Source organism: Scomber scombrus, chromosome 21 (genome assembly GCF_963691925.1).
Source record: "Scomber scombrus chromosome 21, fScoSco1.1, whole genome shotgun sequence".
In the NCBI taxonomy this organism is placed as follows: domain Eukaryota; kingdom Metazoa; phylum Chordata; class Actinopteri; order Scombriformes; family Scombridae; genus Scomber; species Scomber scombrus.
In genome coordinates, this window is record NC_084990.1 from 13,800,390 (window position 1) to 13,824,087 (window position 23,698).

General features: G+C 38.7%; 1 protein-coding gene across 1 annotated transcript in view; it reads right to left on the minus strand.

The window, feature by feature from the left end:
* The window catches only part of nrg3b (neuregulin 3b), a 196,633-nt gene that overhangs the window by 22,065 nt on the left and 150,870 nt on the right, over positions 1–23,698 (minus strand). Inside the window, 1 exon segment of the mRNA XM_062442237.1 lies at positions 5,373–5,446. Coding sequence (XP_062298221.1) covers positions 5,373–5,446 — 74 coding nt within the window.

Consider the following 23,698-nt stretch of genomic DNA (forward strand, 5'->3'; position numbering starts at 1 on the left):
CAGCAGAGGCTTTGAATGAAGAAACCAAACAACAGAGATACGTGGGCTGAGAGGATTAGAGGAAGGATCATGAAAATAAAAGTTGAAAATGACATATATAGCTTTATGTCACTGACGTTGCTTTGCATGGGGCATGTATATTGATTTGAGCCAGAGGCATTGCAGTAATTGTTCTCCTTTGTCTCCAAGCATAGCTTTTCAATATTCACAAGCTGGTCGCTTAAAGATGCGCCACACTAACACACGTTCACACACATGCTTGCACACCCACAGGCATATAGTACATTACGCTCTTGTCTGTATTTCTTTGTCTCTCTGTCTCTCTGTCTCTCTCTCTCTCTCTCTCTCTCTCTCTCTCTCTCTCTCTCTCTCTCTCTCTCTATCTCTCTCACTCTCTCTCTCTCTCTCTTTCTCTCTGTCTCTCTCTCTCTCTCTCTCTCTCGCATACACACACACACACACACACACACACACACACACACACACACACACGCACACACACACACATACACACACTTTGACATACACTCTCTCACACATACACACAGTCTTTCTTCATGCAGTTAAGTCTCTACCCCCCAATCCCAGTGCTGGGGAAACAGATAAAAAGGAGCACTCGTGTTCTTTCCATCCTGACAGTGCCCCTTTTTCATGTCACTGTAATGTAATCTCATTTAAATTAAAATGAAACCCTCACTAGTAATTGCTTTTCTGACAGAGGTGGTCTCAGTTTTAAATAGAATGCGGCTTGCCAAGCTCTTGACAGATTATGTGGTGGTCACACCAAAAAAAAAAAGTTTAATGCAAGGCTCCTGAATGCATTTTGATTATGCCATGGGCGGATTTTTCAGTGTTTTGGCTTTAGAAGTTTAAGAAAAAGTAGTTGACTGAGATCCAGATAGGCACAAGACAAATGAACAGTAGGATGAATGGATTATGATAATTGCATGAGGTTATCTCACTCTATTAAGGGAGCAATTTAAGGGAATATGTCTTTCTAATGATCAAATTTTAAATAGAGTAAGCAAACTTATGTGGTTTAGGGTAAGTTTCAGAAAGAATTTAGTCTCGCAAATGTTAAAATAACTAACTTTACACAAAGCCATTTACTATAATACTTGCCTGACAGATTCTTAATGAGGGAAGAGGATTTTCATCACAACAGTGATAACAAGAGAAAAGAGGAAAAAAGACCCGAAAGCAGGTCTGCAATCCCCAAATTAATCAATCAATCAATTAACCCTGTCATTTAGGCTTGTGTTTAGAAAGGAAGCAGGTGTCAGCATGTTTTTATCAACACAATGTACAGTAAGTTAATCATTTCCAGATTTATCTCCTGTCGCCTCAAGGATTAATAAACAAGTGTCAGCATTTATTATGCGCTCCTGCTGATTCATAGTCAGTCTCATAGCAACTCACAAACTAATGATTAAAACAGTTAAGAGCAAATCAATTCTGGCCAGCGGACATTACGATTTTTTTCCATGAGGAGTTTTAAGATGCAACTGCATGATTAAGATATGGCTTTCATTGTCACCGTGGCAAACACTTGGAAAGACCGAAGAAGTGAATGCAGTTTCTTCCTGATATTGCCTGATCTGTATTATCCATTCAAGCCTTTCCCCGTGATTGCCCATGGCAACAGCCAACACTTTTTCCACTCTAAATCGCCCTGACTGTCACAGCCTGTGCAGATGATGTCATTACAACACTGATACACAACCCTTCCTCTGGCCTTGTCTGGAGACATTCACCAATCATTATATGTGCAGGCTCCCAATCCTCTGCACTGGCAACTCAAAGCACTCGGGGGAATCATTTACGGCATCTTGTGGGAGCCTTGAGCAAGCTTGGAGAATACCTGTGCATCATGTCAGATGCTTTTGGCCTGATTAAGAGGCAGAAATCTGGCGGGTGGGAGAGACAATGGCAGGAGTGAATCAAATCCTTAATCCCCTCCTTCAATTGGGTGAGCAGGGAATTGGGGAGTCAATGTGTGCGAGTGTTTGTCTGTGTGTGTGTTATTGAACCAATATCCTTTGTAGCTGCTTACTCCAGGCCTAATATCTACCGCAGATAAACAGTTCAAATTAGAGGCTTGTTTTCATCCTCTTTGTAAATGAGCTGAGTCAAAAAAAGGCTTGCTTGCTTCCCCCCCACCCCCCCTCCTCAGTCTTCCACCAGACATCAACTCCAAGTGTAACTGGTCCAACTGAACACTATTAGCGGCATGCCCTTAACTCTCTCATGGCTAAGGAAGTAATATCTGCCGGTTCTTTACCAGGTAAACTAAATTGCTGTCTTCCTACACTCCCATGCAACCAATTAAAGACCTCACTACTTCCCTGCTGCGCACCAATATGTAAGTCCCCAGCACCTTCTCCCCATCTCATCTCCCAAAGCTGAGTTCACAGCATTATAGCTGGAGTACCTGGCAGGGTGCCTCTTTTACCTTTTGTCCCTGAGCTTTTGAGATGTGCACAACAGTCTCTGCTTCACTTTCTTCCTCTGTGAGTATGTGTGTATGACTAAATGGCTCTGTGTGCAAGTCAGTGTGGACTGCTCTCTTGAGTGGCTGCTTTGTGGCCGGTCAATACTGAGACAAAGGTTGAGGGGCGATGGATTATTTGTGATTGCAAGGTGCACAGAGATTGATTTCAGAAAAAAATAACAAGCTCAAAGGAGAAAATCTTGCATGACATAAAACTTTTCTTTCTCACCACAGGGTGCGATTTGTGTCTAATGCTGCCTGCTCAGTGAATGAAGATATAGAATTAAACTCAGCATGCAAATATCCATGTGAAAAACAAACCAAAACGCGTTCACATAAAAAACACACTAACAATGAACTGAAATTTATTGGAGCTTGTCCCACTTGTAGTCGTTGTTAGTGTGTGCGTATGTGTGTATGTTAGTACATGATTTGGCTTTTGAAAGCAGGATAATCCACAAAACCCTTGGTAATCTGGGTAAATTTTAGATTACTCTGTATCAACAGAGATCAAAATAGGCATCAATGCTCTCTCAAAAGGTCCAGAGTAAACATCTCTTACGGTATTTGAACATTTGTGGCCATAACACACTTTTCTGTAGTGAACAGGTGCATGCGTGGGGTTTTTGATTTTTATTCTATGACAGAGGGGGTGGATGACCTTATGGCACAAAATTACAACTGAATATCTCTTTTATAGGCTTTTAATGCAGAGTATATGGCACCCATCCGTGCATGTATGCCATGCACCAATGTATTCCTGTACTTATGCTATAGACATATATGAGACATTATATAAATTGAACAGAGCTAAAGTTAGTCATGCCAAAAAAGTGGTTTAGGATACAACATGTGGATATTTGCATCACAAGTAAGATGGTGACACAAATGCATAAAAAAACATGCTGAAAGAAAATAATTTTTTTGGCGAATAATCCCCAAAAATAGTGGTCAAATACACAAGATCCCAAATCCTCCAGTTAAATGAAAGCAAAGCAAGCTAACTTTATCTGACTACAAGAATAAATACCGGAAAGTCTACTGTTGTTTTCCATGATATTTTATATTAATAACAGGCTGCAGTTAAGATACTTGCTCATCCTATGTGCAGACTGTATATATGTATATGTATTGTATCCGGCGGGGGAGGATGGGGATGATTCTGGTCAACCAGAGTTCACTATGACGCCTTCTGGAAATGTCTGGAGTCTAATTTAATGAAACACCTGTGATGGGAGGTGCCCTGCAGATCTTTGACACACCAACTCTTGCTCATCTTCTTATATACTGCAGCACCCACAAGATTTCCACCTACAGCATGTGCTCTCTTTCAAAGCAGTACCAGACTTTTGTATATACTTATGTTGTAAACTTAAATTCATTTGTATTTATTTGTATATATATTTTTATTCCCACTCACTATTTTGGAATCTAAATACATCCACATTTTGTATTTCTTAAGTGTTGCGTTAATTTAACTGTTTTATAAACTCACCTTCAGCTACTGTTAAGATGCTGAATTATAGTATTTAGTCTTCTGAAAGGTACTGTACAGTATATTAGGTCGACAGAAAAAAATGTATCAATCTTAATATCCTTTTCAATCCCAAGAATAATTTTGCTTTACATTACAAAAAAAATTAGTTTTTAAATACTAACAAATGAATATATAGTATATTTTGTTGCAGAGTCTCAAAAAAGTATAGAAGTAAATAAAATAACACAAAAAATGCATCTAACACATTTCTCAAACCCCCTTTATATTTCACCATCAGAGGCTTGTTGTCTTATACTGTATATTTTTAATAACATAAAAATATGTTATGAATGGGCTGCAATCCAGTTGTTTCTTCAAGTGTCCATTTTTGTGAAAGACACAATAAGATTTGGCTTATCTCAAATAACACCATACAAATCTCCTGAGCTGGACACACAGGAAAATTGATGTCTGCCTGCGTAGAAGGTAAAATAAATCCCATAGTGAAAACCATGTGCCATGAGGGACCATGAAACATACTTCATGACACTGGCTTTGGACCCCATTAATGGACTCTCAGTGGGCCTGGTGGCATCAAACAGAAGGCAATAGGAGTTAAGTTTTCTCTCTGACTCCTGGTGCAAAGGGGCCAAGACACTCCATAAAACAGTGTGAATTTGTAAAGCCGCAGTCTCATGGGAAAGACTCAGGGCCCTCCAATTTCTCTTCCTTGTACCTCTGACTTTTGCTTTATTTTTTAACTACACTACAGAGCTTTCATGGGGATTGAAAGGCTCCAGGGGAATTGTTTTTCATGAACAATAGGAAACTGAACACTTCCCTTCCTTTCAGCTAAATAAAGCAAAGCAGGATTAAATACCATAATAAAAAAATACCGGAGGTTTTATGCACAGGTTTAATTCTAATAGCATAGCTGCACAGTAGTACCCATGTAGATTAATAAGGAAACTCAGTCTGATGATACATATTTTTACTTGGTCTAGATACTAAATTATGTTTATTTATTGCTTTAATAATTGCTCAAATTCAGATTCAAATGAAAATCCCCACATTATGACACTATTGATCAATGCAGGACCACCCGTTACGAGAAAAAATGACTAAGAATGGAAATATTAATCATAAAGTAGATAATTCACTGACTGAAAACATCGCTGTTTTACCAGATTTAAACGTTGCTAGGACCCACTGAACTGTACAATCTTGCGCTGCCAGAGTTCATTTAAGGCTGATATGACTTGATTTATATTTATCTTTTTGACTGATACAGTGCAGTCAGAGATTCGCTCAAGGGCTTGTAACACACATTTGTTATGAATTTGTTTTCATGTCGCAAATCAATACACCAATGCTGTAGGATGAAAAATAGAAAAGAGAGCGTACTTGGGTCTGACAAGATAGCATCTGTCTTGGGCACAAACTGGTCACAGCGTAGTCCATGGTAGCCCTCCTTGCACCTGTGAGAGAGAGGGAGGAGGAAGATTTGAGATTAGAAGTAAGACAAACCAAGCAAAAGGTAGCAAAGTACAGCATGAACTATCAGGTGAAGAGAATTTGAGATAAGGAAAGTTCAAAAAAGGAGAGGCCAAACTTGGAGTGCTTGCTGAGGACTGAGGTGGCGGAGGGAGATACACAGGAACTGTGGAGAGGGGTGGGGTGAGAAGAAAGAGAGGAAGGCGGGAGATAGTTGGGCAGGCCTAAGCAGCGCCTGCAGCCGCGCTGATAGCACATGACTGACATGAATGCCAAGTCCCAGTGGAGGAAATGGGGTACTGGGATGAAGAGTACTTGGCGTGATGCAAGTGACGCAAGATCTACAGTGGAGGGAAAGCTGCCATAGCTGGAACAGTCATATAAACAAAGTCCTGGCAAAGTCCAGATATTTGCTTTCATCGTCAAATAAATATCACTCCACTGTTGACGCTTGCAGATCCCTCTGCAACTGTCATGAATATATCCACAGAAGGTATGAGGTCTGGCTGTGTATGTTGCAATGTTTTAGAAATGCCCTCTATGCAAGAACATTATAACACAAATATAATTCTTGTTAATGACTAGATATTTTTTTTCAATCCTGTCCTGATAACTGACTGAAATTAAAGAATTAAATTGGGCAAATCAACAAAACACTGTTACTATAAGAATACAAAACTTAGTAATATATAAAAATCCAGGACTGAAATATAAAATTCTGTGTTGTTCCTCCAATTTGGCACAATCCTGAATAGTTTTTGTCTCAGAGAGGACTTAAACATTTTTCTTCTCCTGTCTTCAATAGTGGCCACACTGTGAGCACATTTAGCGGGATGATCCATCCCTCTGCCCTTTAAAGGCTTAGGGGAGACAATTGGGGATTTGTTTTGATGTGTTTGCTTCAACATACACTTGTACATGAGTGAGTGATATGTCAGAGTTGTCTATATTTCGTCTATTGCATCAGTCGATGACATATTGTAAGTAAACTGGGGGGATTTACACTCTCACATTATACATCAATATCTGTCCACCACATTTCCACCAGTGTCACAGTTCTTACACAGTGTTATGAATTGGTTGAGTGACAGGCCAGCAAAGGACCACTCAGTCTTAACAGCTTGGATTGATCTGATAGACTGAAAAAATAATAATAAAAAAACAAACTGAGCTACAGGATGGTAAAGCTAACTGAGCAGTGAAGATCACAAGTTGTTTGTTCAGTATGGGATCAGAGTGAAAACTGATCGATTGTCATCGTATTTGTTTTTACATTTCAAGCTACAGTTTCAATTCAATTTGTTCAATTTGTCTCAGCTCAACATATGTAACTCTTAACTCCCCTGTTTTCTTTATGTTTCAGTATAGAACTGCACAATTGATGAGAATCCAACACTGTCTCCTTATTTCATTCAAAGTTGATGATGCATGGCCATTTTTGTTGGGTGTCTATTACATTAAACTGGATAGTCACTCTGCTTTTAGCTTTTTTTTTTGTGTAAATCTCTTTGGCATAGGAATATTCCATAGGAATGGAATAAACTGGACATGCCTGCTTTAGTGGTGAAATGCTCCACTATTGTATGTTCACTAGCTAGTTGCTACCAAATATCTTCTGTCTGGTGCTGGACATGAAGTCTACAGTCAATGACAGAAAACTGTAATGGTACAGGCTGGAAATGTAACTTACTGTTTTTGTAAATTTTAATCATGAGAAAATCAAAAATGATCTTTTTTAAAAGAAAAAGAAAAAGAAAACAAAACCAATAAGCTGAAGATAGTTATAAATCTCAGCAGCTTGAGGGGGAATTGCAGAGGCAGGTGAAAAGCCTGATCACTTTCACATTAAAAATTTCATCCATTGTTTTCTATAAATAATATTGAATTATGGCTGCTTTAAACAAAGTTACATGTAAACAAGATTCGCAAATGATAAGCAGGATAGAAAGAGAGTTTTGAAAGCTTCTGAAACCGCAGTGCATTTCATAGTGATCAGTGCCCCTGTCAAGCTGCAGGGCGTGATCGTTGAGATGTTCATTTAGCGTTATGTGGCAGTAAAAATCTCTCTAACAGCACCTTTAAACAGTGGGGCTCATTACTGCTCAGATGAAGTGTGAAAAATATCCTTGAATTAAACCCCCTCTAAATCTTAAACCTCAAACTCTTGGTGTCATTTCACATCCCAAGTAATAAGCAAAACCTTTATAGTTTCTCTGCTCAGGCAACCAAAGGATGGGATAAATAACTTGAATCTCTCCTGCCATTCTTACTCCCACAGCCAGACTTCTGCCTCTTAATCAGCCTGAAAACAAATGACTAATGCAATATCCTGGTATTCTCCAAATGTTCTCTCTTTCAGGCACGCACACAATTATGCTGTGTTATGTTGTCCTACAAAACAGCACACAGAGTTACCATTAGACTATACTACAGCTGAACACTGCCAGATATCAATACAACAATATTTTGAACTAATCATTAAACTGGCAACATTTTGGGGCTGGCTGCTGGTGCTTCCTTGAGATATTCTGTGGAAACAATGATTAGTTATGTGAATATAAATACCAAACAGATAGAAGCAGTCATTGATTGTAACACTGAGCTAAAACAGTGAAATATGTTCAGAAAATCCTAAGATGCTATTGTAATATGTAAGTATCTGTGTTCTTCCAAATCAAAATCAAAATCAAAAATTACAATTTTGCCAAATGCCATTTCTATGTTTTGAACCCATATATATGAAGAATATTTTTTTTCTAAACTGTCTGCTTTTATACTCTTCTGGTCTTGTTTTTATACAATTGTATTGCTTTTGTCCTAATTGTGGGACACAATGAGTCAGGCCCACAACTTGTAATGTTTTACATTACTATGCTGTTTTTCCTGCTAAAAAATAAATGAAAAAATAAAAGTTATCAATGTTGTATTTATATATTGCCCAGGTCAGGCCATTGTATATTTATGAGGCTGGGTTTAATTAACTATTTTCATCATACAGTAAATAGCACAATAATAATTTCTATGATGAATAGCATGACTTGGATTTGATTGTTCATTATTCATAATGCACTCAGTTTCCAATTTTTCCAAAAAATAGATAAAAAACAGCATGATTTAAATGCTCACAAATATAGACATTCGGGGGGGGGGGGGGGGGGATATACCATTAAATCAGACTGAACATTTTACAGTGAAATCGAATATGCAAAAGAACACGCCATATGATGCGTTAAGCACCAGTCCAAATGACTAATGCAAAGATATCAGATTAATTACCAAATTAGAGTTGCTTTTGTATAGGGGAAATTAAGCCAGGCAACAGTGGGAAAGGGGTTTAAAATAAGACAGAATCCCAGGAGAATCTAGAGTTTTGACAGATGTATTTATCTTCCATATAATGTTAAAACTACTTATTTGTGTTAAACCTTGGCTAGAAAAGTCATCATGCAAATGCATGTGACAGGAAACAGCTTTGACTGTCTCTTGTTGTCAGTGTGCCAATGTGAATCACACAGCCAATGATGCACTGCAAAATTTAGAGAGGCACCCAAGACGACCAGTCAGATTTCAAGGGTAAATCGTCCCTCCCCTCCCATTACTTGACTCTGCCCTACATCACACTTCAATGCCTGGGTGTGAGCTGAGACGCCTTGTTAGTATTCTGAATCACAAACCCAAAGGCAGAACGCCTGTCTGGCTATCTGTTTACGTCTGGGCTTGCTTTCTGTTTGTCTATGTCTCCATCTCTCCCCTCCTACCATCTTTGTAGCACTGTGAAACAAGCTCAGCCATCCTTCAATAAGATGCAAACAATGCTTTGTAAATGTGTTTGTGTGAACATGAAGTCAAATGCCTGAATGGCTGATAAACAATGTGAGATAATGACGCGCTTTGAGTATGTTTGGGTGTGTGTATCCAATAAGGAAAATGGGAGAACAAAGGCATCTATTTATGCGTGTATGTGTTAAAAAGGGGGAACTATTTCAAAGTGAACCCAGATGTTTGTGTGTATGGATTGAGGCACATATGACAGCTTTGTCGAGTCTGTGTGTTTAGACCCCGCAGCTACTGTGCATATGAACGGCAGCTATGGACTCCGAGCATGTTTTTTCCCACTGCCCCAGAGCTGTCTGTGATTACCCAGCTGCTTTTAACACATGTTCCAGTCACAGAGAAAACACACCTCTGAGTCTGGAGGATGACGGAGGGGTGGGGAGTGTTGCCTCATAACTAATCACCATCCTCCCTGTTAATTAGCGTGAAGAAAAATGGAGGATAGTTTCAGTGCAAGGGGAGGGAAACGAGGTTCAAGGAGGAGAGAAGGGAAGGGAATGTGATCATGTCAACCAAACTTTTCATTTACCTCGTGACGCCCATGCATATTAGCTCCCACATGTCTGATAAATTACTCCATATGAGCTATACTATAACTGATGAGGCACAAGGGAGGAACCATATAGCTTCAGAGAATTGAGCACTTGCTGCCTGGAATAACTCAGAGTTGCTGTTTACTTTTGGATGCACATTTTCTGGATGTCACTGATGGCTTAAATAAAATAAATAAAATAATACAAAATGTAAAGGGGTATTGAGTATCCCTCACTTTCTGAAATTTGCTGACCACCAATGGCAATGAGTGTAGTGTCCTTTGATTGATGTAATACTGGCAAAGTTTTACTATTTTAATAAGATGGGTTTCAAAGTTCATTCTCAACCTTGAAAATAGCTCCAGTGTCCATCATTATCATTTCCGATTGCTTTAAAGGAATAGTTTGACATTTTTGGAAATACACTTCTGCTCTCTTGCTGAGAATTAAATGCCACTCTAATGTTTGTAGGGAAACAAGACTAGGTCAAAACCTATTAACCTAGTAACCTAGTATTTGGCTAGAACGTAGTTGGTTAATGTGCAAAATTGTGGACAATTTGTTACAGGGATGGTTAATGATAGTGTCTATAATGTAAATTCCTGGATATGAAATGTTCATTGCCAATTTTCTGTAGTGGTCCCAGTTACTTTTGTTGTTAAAATGTACTTAAGTAATATATAACAAATGTTTGAGTAAAAAAAAAAGATTATTTAAGAATATTTTCCACTAATATCTTGGCCCCGTCCATGAATTCCCACTCAGCCCATAGACCTTACATTGTGATGATGTCACAGATTTTTAAATTGCTTTTCTCAGCTCAAAGAAAGTTTTATAAATATAAAACTTACATGGATAATAAAAAGAGTCAGAATTGGCTTTGTTTGCAGTTCAAGGTGTCCTGTCAACTGTGTTGCAGATGTCTCTTTTACAGTGGTGGTCTATGGGGAAAGTTCTGGGGATTTTTTGCCGCAATACCACAAGTGACCACTGGGAAAAATTAGCGACACTGCCTTATCCAGCTCTTATAAGACACCTATGAGCCCGCCATGTTGTCTACAGTAGACCTGAATGCCACTTCTGTTTTTCACAAGTTTCGTGACAACTGAGCACAGCTTGAGCCCTGAGCACAGCTCTCTCAGTGGGACTCTTAGTCCCACTGAGAGTGGGACTCTTAGTCCCACTGAGAGAGCTGTGTTCAGGGCTCAGGTGTAAATGCCCTAAGGGGACTTACTAGAAACCAGGGATGCCAACTCACGCTTCTGGCGTGACACATGCCTTCATCGCCTTAACCCTCAGTGCTCTCACGCCGCCCAAACAACTCTTACACCAAAACACATCGACAGCAACAGAAATGATCAGTTGAAGGTATTATGGTCAAAGTCTTTCTGGCATTTGAAAACTGGGTGTTTTTATGGAACTGCATCTTAAATTACTCTCAGTGTGTGAGGTCAATCTCCATGTTGATTGGACAGCTGCTCAAGTTCACAGCCAGGAGCCCAGAAAGTGTTCAAGCAAGCCAACCACAACCCAAGTAACCTGGCATAAACCAAGGTAAGTAACTAGGACCGCTATCAATCATGGATTAATTAATTAATGAACACATGTTTGTTATAAAGACTTGCACTATATGGGACACTGTCGTCCAATATGTCCATTTAAAGTAATCAGATCAAACAATGCTGCTACAAATATAAATGAGTTAAAGCATCAGTGTAAGGGCTAGTGTTGCATGACTATCTATAGTGTCAGGTTTATGATTTTGTCTTACATTTTTCAATGTTTCAGTCAGTGTTTTGAGCCTGTACTTCAGGAATAGGTTCATGTAAATCTATGGTCTGTATACTCAGTGTAAATTTAACTTATTTTAATGTGTAATGTGGGAGGAGTGCGGTTACCTTAGAGCACCACACTGTGTTAATCTGGGCCTGAAGTGTGTGAATGAGTAAGTGAGTGAGTGTTCATGTATATATTTGGCTTAGTGACAAAGAGAGAGATAAATAGAGAGAGAAGAGAGGGCATCTAAAAATGACTGGCTGCACACAGCACACAGCTGTAAGTCAATGTAATGTCCTTTGAAGTGATGAAAACACGACTGTGTGTGTGTGTGTGTGTGTGTGTGTGTGTGTGTGTGTGTGTGTGTGTGTGTGTGTGTGTGTGTGTGTGTGTGTGTGTGTTGGACAAGCCAGTTGGATGGCTTGTCCAACTGGGGACAAAAGCTATGTCCCCAATTGGGAAAAGCTGATTTTTGGGTCAGTGGTCAAGGTTACTGAAAGGACTACCCTGTTGAAACTTGTGCCAATTCATTTTGAAGGAGCAATGGGGAAATTCCAACACTGGGCAAGCTGACCAATGGAGTAACTGGTCTGTGGCCAGGCCAGGCAAAGATGGAGCTACATTCAGCAGTTAGTTAGCTTAGCTTAAAAGGCTACCTTTAGTCTGGGAAAGGCTGTTTCCCCTTGTTAACTACATCTTTACGCTAAGCTAAGCTACTCAACTCTAGAAAGCAAATACGCATATCTACCAAAATATTGAACTGCTCCTTTTAAAGACTTCACAAATACGAGGTTCAAAGTTCATTCTTGACCTCTGCTCTGTGCTCTGAAAAAGCAAGAACATGTGATATGAAAGCTACAGGACAGCTATTAATTAGACCTTGTACTGTAGTTTTCTGAGTTGCATTCTCTCATTTGTCTCCACCCAGAAGCTTTAAATAAGGAGGAAATAATTAATAAGGCATGAATTTTTTGGGTCATTGCTATTCCAGTGGTAAGTTATGGGATTATATATCATTAAAATGCATAATTAAGTTCTTTTTTGTAGCTGTGTATATAATATACTGTATGTTCAAATTAAATAAAGCTATTAATCTCTTTTATGGTGCCTATATTCTGAGATAGTTAAATGCAAATGCTTTTATAAGGAGACATGCAGCTGCCCTTAAAATTTCATTACTGATTAGAACATTTGGCATCATGTAGGGTTCAATATTTTGGTAATGGCATGTAAAAAGATATGGTTAATAAGCACAGTCACAGCCTGTATCTGACAAAATCCCTGAACTGCAAGACATTCATCATCACCAGCTTTTACGCTTAGCTGTATGTGCCAAAATGAAATAAATAACTTTTTAGTCAAGCTGGCATAAACACATGACTAATAAGACACCCAGTAAACCTACAGTAAGAGGAAGAAACACTGCATGCTCGAAAAACTTGGCATTTGATCCAATCTGTGCGTGATGACTGGGAAGTTAACGTGAAGAATCTACAAATAAATTGAAACACAGATAATGCTGGACTGAATCCGATTCCCTTAATTACCTGACTTCTTGAAAATGACTTTTCTTCAGTCTCACCATCAAAGGCAATCATTATTTGGCAACAGGGATTCTCGACACACATTTATCACACTGCACCAAGTCTTTTGACTCACTGCCACGTTTCATATGGCACACCAACTCGCGCAGTTGATGCTGTTAAATATTACTGAATTGGGCGTTACCCCTAATTTCCATAACTTGACCTACAAGTCCTGCAAAATGAATGCATTTTGAATTACATATGCATAGACAGCTGCAACAGATGCAATATGGCATTATGTTAATTGCTAAATATTGAAATAGATTATGAAAATTCCATTCACTGTGTAGGCTTGGTGAATACAGTGATATTTTAATTTGCTCATTTCCGAGGTATCCATTCCACAATGCACACCTATTCTATCTAGTGTATAAATATAGCACAAGAGAAGGTGGAGGGCATGCAGAAGATTCATACTGAATTTGATTTCCAGCGCCGCCTAATTTTTACCAGTGGGAAGGTCGGAATGACTGACTAAAATACATTTTTTATGAGGAGAAAAATAAGTAGACCTCCAGAGATCTAATTTCTTTTATAATAAGAAAATACACACATAAACATATCACACCCATCACGCACACACATGCACACAGCCAACCCTGCTTCACTCTCAATATCAAAGCCTAATCAGTGGCTGACACTTTTCTCATTGTTATTGATGGGGTATATGGGAAGAATAGGCTATGAGTTGGGTGCAATCTGCCAAAATTGTTCTATAGTAAAAAGAGAGAGAGAAAGAAAAAAACACAATACAAGGCCAAAATGCCTCCAATAAAGACAGTCTTCTGCCTTTATCGCATAAGCCATACATATTCCTATCTGTCTTTTGCAGCAGTGCAGCGGAGAAGGTAGCGAGGACATGATTTATAACTTCAGCGAGTTTGATGGATGTCTATTACTATATGTGAGCTGTTTACATGCAAGAGTGATATGCAGCTACCAGGATGTGTCTGTGTTCAAAACTTTAATGCTATATCAAGAGGAAGCCAAAAAGAAGTAAAGCTAGAAAGATGGCTGTCACTGAGAAACGTACTAAATATATGTGGATAAAAACATAATGCGGCTGCAGCAGTTATAGTAAATAATTGGCGTCGTAAATTTAAACTTAAACCTACTTAATTACTGTCACGACAAAACAGCGTATTAATAAAGTCATTTGCTGGGGACATGAAAAGTATGATGTATGACATGAAGTGCTTTAATACTGTGATTAAAATTTAGACTGTCAGTCAAACTGCAGTCTTAGGGTTCTGACTAATGGGCCTTTTTACTGTTGTAATAAATATATGGAGGATAAAGTTAAGTGAGGTTATACTGTCCTGATTTCATTTATAAGGTTTCACAACTTTTTGGATCTTGAATACATTTTGTGTCCCTGCTATATAATGTTTACAGTATATTGCATTTTCTTGAGCTGTACCCTGGTGTAATTGCTGCAGCAATGTCCCCATTTTGCTGCAGGGATCATTACATTTTCATCAGCTAATACAGTAAACAAGGCTGCTGCAGTCATTTCATTCATCAAGATATACACGCAAACTCACTATCAAATGACATCTAGGCTGACTAGCAAAACAAAATATTTCAATAGTCACATGTCAAAAAAAGAACAACTCAGTACAAGATGTTCTGGTCTGGTGTGCCCTATCTAAAATGCTCCAAGAAGTCATTAAGCTCTTGGAGGATGAAGACGTCTGAGCTTGTTTGCCTCGTACATTAGCAGGGTTGAATGTGAAACTGGGAGATGGCACTGTATCACGTAGGAGTGCACACTACATCACGACAGAGCTCCCAAGCTGCAAGTTGGTAACAGGTGCTGTTTCAAAGGACTGGAGATAACAGAGGGGAAGAAAAGGGTGAGGGGAGATGGACACAGTGAGAGAGGGGGTTTGCTGCTGAAGGGGATGTATTCCTCTTCATCTTCAGAGATTTCTTTTCGCTTTCTCTTTTTAGATATGTGTGTGTGTGTGTGTGTGTGTGTGTGTGTGTGTGTGTGTGTGTGTGTGTGTGTGTGTGTGTGTGTGCACGCGTACAAAAAACTGACTGGGAAATAATATTCTGTTTTGAAGAGAATTATAACTACGCTCTTGAAGAGTGAGGATGAATTTTACCAGCAGTCGATATAGGTTAAATATTTATAAGATTTGAACTTATAACCCTTTATAATACTACAGTAGACATCTGCATTGTATGCTATTAACCTCTTGCTTTCCCACCTCGAATAACTGATAATCCAAACGTTTCCATGCGGGACTAAAAGAAAACTAAACCACTCTCTCTGCTGTTTGAAACAAGACATATCTCTTATGACTTTATATGTAAATATAAGCATAGAACAAGCCTAACACAGCACATAAGGGGGGAACAAGATAACGTTGTCATCCATCAGCTGTATTTATGTTGATCATCTGGAGTGTTTGCAGAAGACTCAGAAGACTTGCTAAACATCATCAATTAATGTGCTGTTTAGAGAAAAACACAAACACAGCTCACATTCTGGTTTTTACAGAAAAAAAAATTAAGGACTGCGTTGTTTTTGTTTTGCTCAATGGCCATGCTAAAGAAACACAAGGACTAGATGCAATACCTTTAAATAAGAGCAGCAATCTACACAGTATCATACTGAATTTTCCAATAAACCATCTACCAACTCTTTCTTTATTCTGTATAATGTACTGCAATCTAAAAATGCCACAACATTGCCATTTGAGTATAGGAGAAACAGATATAGGTTAATAACATTTTGTTAAATGGCAACCCTATATCTAATTCTACGTTTTACCTGCTTTAACTCAAATCAGAGTGTGACTTGTTTTGTCACTTGTTAAATGTTAATGTAATGACAACTTTGCCTAGTTTGAATCTGAACCTTTGCCAAAATCTTAAATGTATTTGTTTATACCCTACCATGGGATTTCAACAGTGGCAGGAAAGTTAACTGGCTACATATTTTGACTGAGATCATCCTGCCTATTTTAGAGACACCAAAGAGGTTGTGAGAGCCATCAAAACAATATCTTTATGTATCACCAGAGACATTTCCCTGACTTTATTATTCATTAAACTTCTCCCTTTGCAAGCAACTGCCAGACAGCCACAACACAGACTGTTGGCTGCCTCCACCATGATGCACTACATTACAGATTTTGCAGGGGGTGTTTGAACTGTACCTTGAGAGGACATAATGTGATTATTAGACAGTAATAAAGACAAATGGCAAGAGAGAGGGAAAAAACCCACTGGAGTCCATGCTTGTCAACGAGGTGTGTAAAAGCTTATCCTATTTGATATCATTTACATGCCCCTTTAGGACTGGTGCCAATGAAAAACTAATTAAATTCAACTGTGTTGTTTGGAACCTTGACGATAGATAGAAAAATCAAGTCTTGAGTAATTCAGCTCCATTTTTATTTGCTAACAGCCTGTTTAACTCAACTTTACAAAAGGTGGCAAGAGGTGTAGTAGGTGCAGCAGATGACATCACCACAGCAGCAGCTGCAAGAGTGACCTGAATAATTCACCTCATCCTTGTAATGGGTAAGTGGAGATGTATGTAAAATCATATTTTTGTCTGGACACACAGTGTAAAAGGGCTGGGTTTTGTCGTTTAGTTGGTGATCCTCAGAGTAATGCAGATCAACTGCATGTTATATAGAGGAAACATTACTTGAGTGCATTTAAATTTTGAATGGATTTAAAACACGCAATGTCCAACAGAGCTGAAATAGAATGTGTGTGCATTTTACAAGCATTTTCCTTTACATGCTTTCAAATATACATAACAAGCAAATCATCTTTCATAAAATCAGTATTGAAACTATTATAATAGTATAAGAAGAAGAAGGTCATGACAAAGTGCATCTACACACACACACACACGCACACACACACACACACACACACACACACACACACACACACACACACACACACACACACACACACACACACACAAGCACGCACGCACGCACCCACTCCCTCAAAAGATTAAAGTGCCATGCATGGGTGCCATCGTCTTGTGCTAGCTTAATTTAGTAGTGCAATGGCTGCAAGTACAAAAGCATTTCTGTATCGTTTTGTGATCCAATAGCCGGAAAAAAGGAGCTGGAATTCAGTACATAAGGTATGGGAACAGTCCTGAAGAATAGAGGGCGCCTTACACTGCAGCTGTGAATTGCAAAGAACTAGGTTGAGATGACACTCACCTTTAAGCTTATTAGCTCACCTGACAATCTGGTATAGAGAATTGTTGTGTTTCAGAGACAGATTACCAAACAATGATACAAAGGACAAAGACAAGATTGATTCAATAAAAGCGTGATAAAAGACGATCATTGTGGTTTTATCAGTGTGAATATGGGACTATTTTCTGAAACAAAACAAACATGAATGAAGCATGACTTTTGAAATCTCTGATCATATCCTATATCTTGGATATGTTTAGCTCCAGGGAAGGGTTATCACACCAGGTGACAAACTCATAAATAACTGTGCTATTGCTGGACTCATTGTTTTGTAGCTAACTCATAATGGCCGAATCATCCAAATCATCAACTTTCAATATAGTTCTGTTGTCATGTTTACTTTGGCACATGTTTGTGTACAGAATAGTAAAGATGAGAAAACACAGCTCTGGGGTGAGACAGTAGAAGAACATAATGAATCCGATAAAATGCCGTTCACTTTACCCCTTTGTGTTGTGTTTGTCAAAAAATCCATTATCCAACCCACCAGGTTGTGACTCAACTCAAAATGATCTGTCAGCCTCATGGCTAAAATATGGGGTTGGGTAGTATTAAAGCCTGAAGATAAATCAACACATAGCAATCTAGCATGGGTTTTATTCCCCTCTAGGTGTTTAAACAAAAGGTTAAGTAGGAGGATTGTACCTTCTTCAACTTCTCTTTGTTCCCTACACAGTAGTTGCATAGGGTCGATAGCATGCTTGGTTTCCCTTGCAAGCTCTGTCTTCACAAGCTTTTCAAAGGTTTTCATTACAAGAGAAGTCAGCGCGACCTGCCTGTAGACATAAAAACTTTGGGGCAGCTGCCTTTAGGAATAAGAGCGATCAGAGTCCACTTCTACAATTTAGGTAAATGTTGCAGGTTCAGAGACATTGTCAGGACCAGGGCTAGGCAAAGCAAGGACTTTTCAACTTCTCTTCTTCTGCTCCAGGACAAAGTGCTTCCAGTTAATATCTAAGTCCTTTAACTTCATCTCTGAAGTCAAACTAATTCAGCAGGCCGTCTTCACAAGAAAAACAACAATATAGGTCTAAAACCATGGGTGTGACATTTTTTTAAAGCAATAACGTGGTGTTTACTGTGTTGATGAAGGTTATGTAATTTTAAGGAAGTATAAACCCAAAACCATGATCTTTCCCTAACCCTAACCAAGTGGTTTTGTGCCTAAATCTAACCAGACCTTAACCCCAGTGTTATCACACCATAAAACAAAGGTTAATTATTTTTGAACAATAATCAATAACTCCTTTGGAAGGTGGCATAATAAGGTCCTATGGATCATTCTGGACTACATTACTATGGCCACTAGATGGCATAAACGTGACTATAGGTCGTTTTTTTGCATGCTGAACTTTAGACCTACTCAAATCTGAAGCCATCCATAGTTAATGTTGGTTCTGTTCTTCCTTTGCTGTATGCCTGCGTTTGTTTTCGTGCCAGACCAAGCTGAGGCAAGGTTCCTCTCAGCCAGTCTTCTCTCTAGTTGTATACTTTTGTTTAGCCATTAGGATTTCTATTTTGACCTCCCTCTTGGAGGTCTTCAGAGGCTCCTCTTAGACTGAAGAACAGCTTCTTCTGTAGACTACATTTAACTGCCTTAGATATCCAAGGTTTGTATTGTATAACACTTTAATCTTTTTAGTAGGGATAATCACATTCTCACAAAATATAGCATAAGAACAGATTACATCAGTGAATTCATCAATGTCCTTGCAAGAGTCTTTGAACATCTCCCAGTCTTTGCAGTCAAAAGCAGCCCTAAAGACATGTGAGGAAAAGGAGTACACAGCTGTGGTCAGCAGAACCTAAGGGGAGCAGGGGCACTGATTTATAAACTCTCTTAATTGTGCCATAGCAGAGATCAAATTTCTTATTCTGCCTGCTTGGACAGGTTACATATTGATAGAAGTCTGTCAAAGACTTTCATAGGGACACATGATTAAAATCTCCAAGTATGAAGTTTGGTGCTTTGGGTGAAATGGACTGTAGCTTTTGCACTACATAAAATATAGTGCTTGTGGCAGTGGCAGGATTTGCCTTTGGATATACAGTTGTGTGTGAATATTTGTGGGAATTCACAAGGTAAATAGAGTGGACGGAGTGACGCTGATAAAAGCCCAACATCAGATGAGCAGATAATTTCTCCGACAGTTACGGAGTTACAATAACGGTTATTGACATAGTAGGATATGCCCCTTCCATGACGTTTTCTGTAACCAGGGAGGGCAGGGAAATACGTGTGAGGTGCAGTTTCCTAGTTCATAGTCTGATGCCTCCTTTTTCACCCTGCTTCCTATTCTTAACTCCACACAAATTATCTAAAATTGGAGTTTAGTTGTAGTCCCTTTGAATAAAGTAGCGCAACTGAAGATCTAACATTTCTCTGGTCTTGAAAGGTGCTCCAGACAGATAACTGAGAAGAAATTACTTTCACCAAAACAAGTGCTTTAGTTTGTACATAAGCACAGAATTAAATGTAGTTGTCCCTTCAATATAAGGGTAGGAGGGATGTTTTTCTGTAGACTAGCAATTTACTCCTAGAAGGAGAAGGCATTGCCATTAAAACATGATTATACTGTGATTATAGGATAAGAGACTGTGGGGAGGGAACAAGTGATCTTTTTTACAGGACACCTGACTAACACTTGACACAGAGTATCCACAACATTTTCAAACACTGTAATTATTGCTCTCCTCAGAAACCAAAACATGCAGCATCTCCCTTGTTTTTGAGTTTATCTTTGCTTTATGAGAGATCCACAGTAACATATGGTTATTTTTATCTTTATTCCCAGAAAAGAATGCAGTGCTGCCGCATCAGTGTCAATTGAATATATTTAGGTTTTGTGCTGGTCAGACAAAAAAAATAATAAAACGAAATTTCGAAAAAAGAAAAAAAAGAAAAAATCTGTTTGTGCTTAAGAAAACATGGTGGATATTTTTCACTATTTTCTGACATTTTATAGATTAAATGATTGATCATTTAATCAAGAAAGTCAGATTGACTGGTAATGAAAATAATTGTTACTTAAAGCCCTTGATAAAACCATTTCTAAGATATAAGCAAGGATATTTTTTACTATTGATATATATATATATATATATATATATATATATATATATATATATATGTATATATATGACAATATAGTCAGTGTAAAATTACATAAAATAATCAAACTGTTGTTTAATGTGTGAAATACATAAAACCAAATTGCTTATATGTGTCAAACAAAAAACTCACCAGACTTATTTTGTTACTTTTTAATGGCAGCTGTCTCTGAATCATTCATTTGAATAGGAGTCAACTATCATAATATGACTGTGTAATCATGATATGAATTCACTGACATTTGTAAGACAATATTATATTATATTATATTATATTATAACCCAACCTGAATCACATATTTTTTGCAATTTTGCTGTATTATGTAGTGAGAAAACAAGTTTCACAAGAAAAATCTAAATTTTAAACCAAATAGTGTGTAAAAAAGTGAGGAAAAAACATTACTTAGCAATAAACACACCATTTTATGTAGATACGCATACATTAGCAATTTATAATTAAGCTATATATACATTGTTGTATAAATATAATGGTAAATTGTTGGCAAACAGCATATTAATAGTTAAAAGCAGCCTACTCAATATACCACTTTATAACTTTACTGTTCTTGGTTAAGCACTGTGCCACATGAATGTTCACACAGACAATAACACTTCAGTCAATAGTACAAACACATAGTGACACGCTCAATGAGTTTACATCAAAAATGGGTGGAAAACACTGACCCTGTGAATGCCCTCAAAAGCTGCAAGTAAATACTACTATCATGTGCGCAGGATTATGTTGTGGTTTTCTCCACAAACATCAATGATATTAGTTATGCCTATTTCCCCCGCTTCTCATCTTGTCCTACATAGTGAAATCTGGCTCTCTTTTTTGTGTATGTGGGAGATCATTCCTCTTAGTGATGCGTAACAGAGTGCAAAAAACACAACACCACGTGGCTCCAGGGACCTGTTTCAGGAAGCAGGTTTAACAAACTCTGAGTTAAAACCTTAGCTCAGAGTTGACTAACAAGACAGATTTATGTTTGCGCACCTTCGCCTTTATTTAACAGTAGCTGATATAGAGGGTGACAGGAAACAGGGAGAGAGAGAGAGGGGAATGACCTGTAGCAAAATAATTCTTCACTGGATTTCAAACCAGCGACACTGTCATTATGAGGCATGCGCAGTAACCACTTGGCTCCCAAGACCCTTCAAGAGTTGCATTTCTGACAGACGGTTGCCTGGGAAACATGCTCAGCATCACTGATGTTACATATAAAACTGCTGTTGGCAAAAAGAAAACCAAACTGCAACACATTTAATTTGTTCTGTACTGAGAGCATGTCCACGATGTGTCGTACAGACGATACGAGGGCTGAGAATATTGTTCAGATAAATGATCAATTGTACAGAAAAACGGAAACACTCAAACAGAAAATCATCAGAGAATGATAAAACATTCCAGCGGGGTCTGAACACCCTCTGATGGAGATTTCTGCTTCGTATTTGTGCTTCAATATTAACTAACTCTTTAAGAAAAGGACACACCGTGTCTGATACTTCCTTCAGTCTGAATGTTTCAACTAAAAAGGAAGAGAAACTCAGGGTTAGTTGAAGAAAACCAGCGAGCAGGTTAGGTTTACGGAGTATGTTCCCAGGGTAACTGACTCAGAGTTAAGCTGAACTGGCTTTGTGAAACCGAAAAAAAACAGTTTCCTTCAACTCTGAGTCAACTAACTCAGAGTTTTCACTAAACCTGCTTTCTGAAACAGGCCCCTGGTGTTTCCACTGATCTGCATTCATATACAGCTCCTCAAAGAGGTTGAGATGGGTTAATTTCCTGTCAGCCAGTAGCTGAGCTGTTGCCTTATTTTTCCAAAGGCCCACCCACTGTTGAGTGGGGACACTGTAGGTTTTTGAAAATTATTATCTCTAAAGAAAGAGGACACCGTTGCCTTTTGTGCCCAATGTTTCGGATGCTGTTGACATCTGCCTCTACAACCTTAATCCTGTGGGCTACATTCAGCATGATTGAGTTTAAATCATTGCAAATGCTAATGGACTCCAAATGACCTATACGTACCCACAAACACGTACGGGTACGTGCATAAACACACACACACACACACACACACACACACACACACACACACACACACACACACACACACACACACACACACACACACACACACACACACACACACACACACACAATAACAAATACCCAAACACACACAAGATTGTATAACACAGTCAAGGCTGAGCTTTGTCTGTAGATGAACTGTCTTGAAGCCAAACCCTCTGGCTCAGCTACAGTATCAACTGTAAAACATGGATTAGGCTCCTCTATAACTACTCTCACACTGAGGCACAATGTAATAAGGTGACTGTGTGGGTGTGTGTGTGTGTGTGTGTGTGTGTGTGTGTGTGTGTGTGTGTGTGTGTGTGAGAGAGAGAGAGAGAGAGAGAGAGAGAGACAGACAGAGAGAGAGACAGAGAGAGGCAAGAGGGCATCTTAAAGTGACTGGCTACACACAGCTACTGTGCCTTCTGTGTGTCGAATGTGGTATGTTTACTCCTGCAAGCTGCCCACAAGTGTAAGAGCTTTAGAGGAGTGTGCTCTGATAGAGACGACTGGAACAGCTTACACTACCCTCTAACAGAACCCAAACAACTGTTTTGGGGGGGGGGGGGGGCTGCCATAGCCAGCCAGCCTCGAATAGATGGTCACTTTTCTTTACCCAGCAGGCAGACGCCACTAAGCAGCACACTGTCATACACAATGAATGACATCTTAGCCATGCTTAAAATCTCTCATTAAACTCATATTGTGCATGGTGCCTTATTAATTAATATACTCACAGTATGAAAGTGGCTGAATATACCCTACATAAATCAGAATGAGTGAAATATACACCTAGATTTTCATAGTTTTTCACACATGCAGTTACTTTAACAATGTGCAAATTGAAACATTTAATTGTCAAACTGAAATGATTGATAGTCGCAGCAATTTAGTGAAAACTGAGGTTATCACAGAGTGAGACCTTTCAAGGATGTCACAAAAATTAAAAAGAAAAGCTAAAGTAACGTACATGCAGTGACGTATTTGAACAATCTGAATATGCCAACCATGCTGGACCTTCAGTCTGATTGTACAAATCTGAATTTATTCGTCACAAATGCTGACATGCATTTGAAAT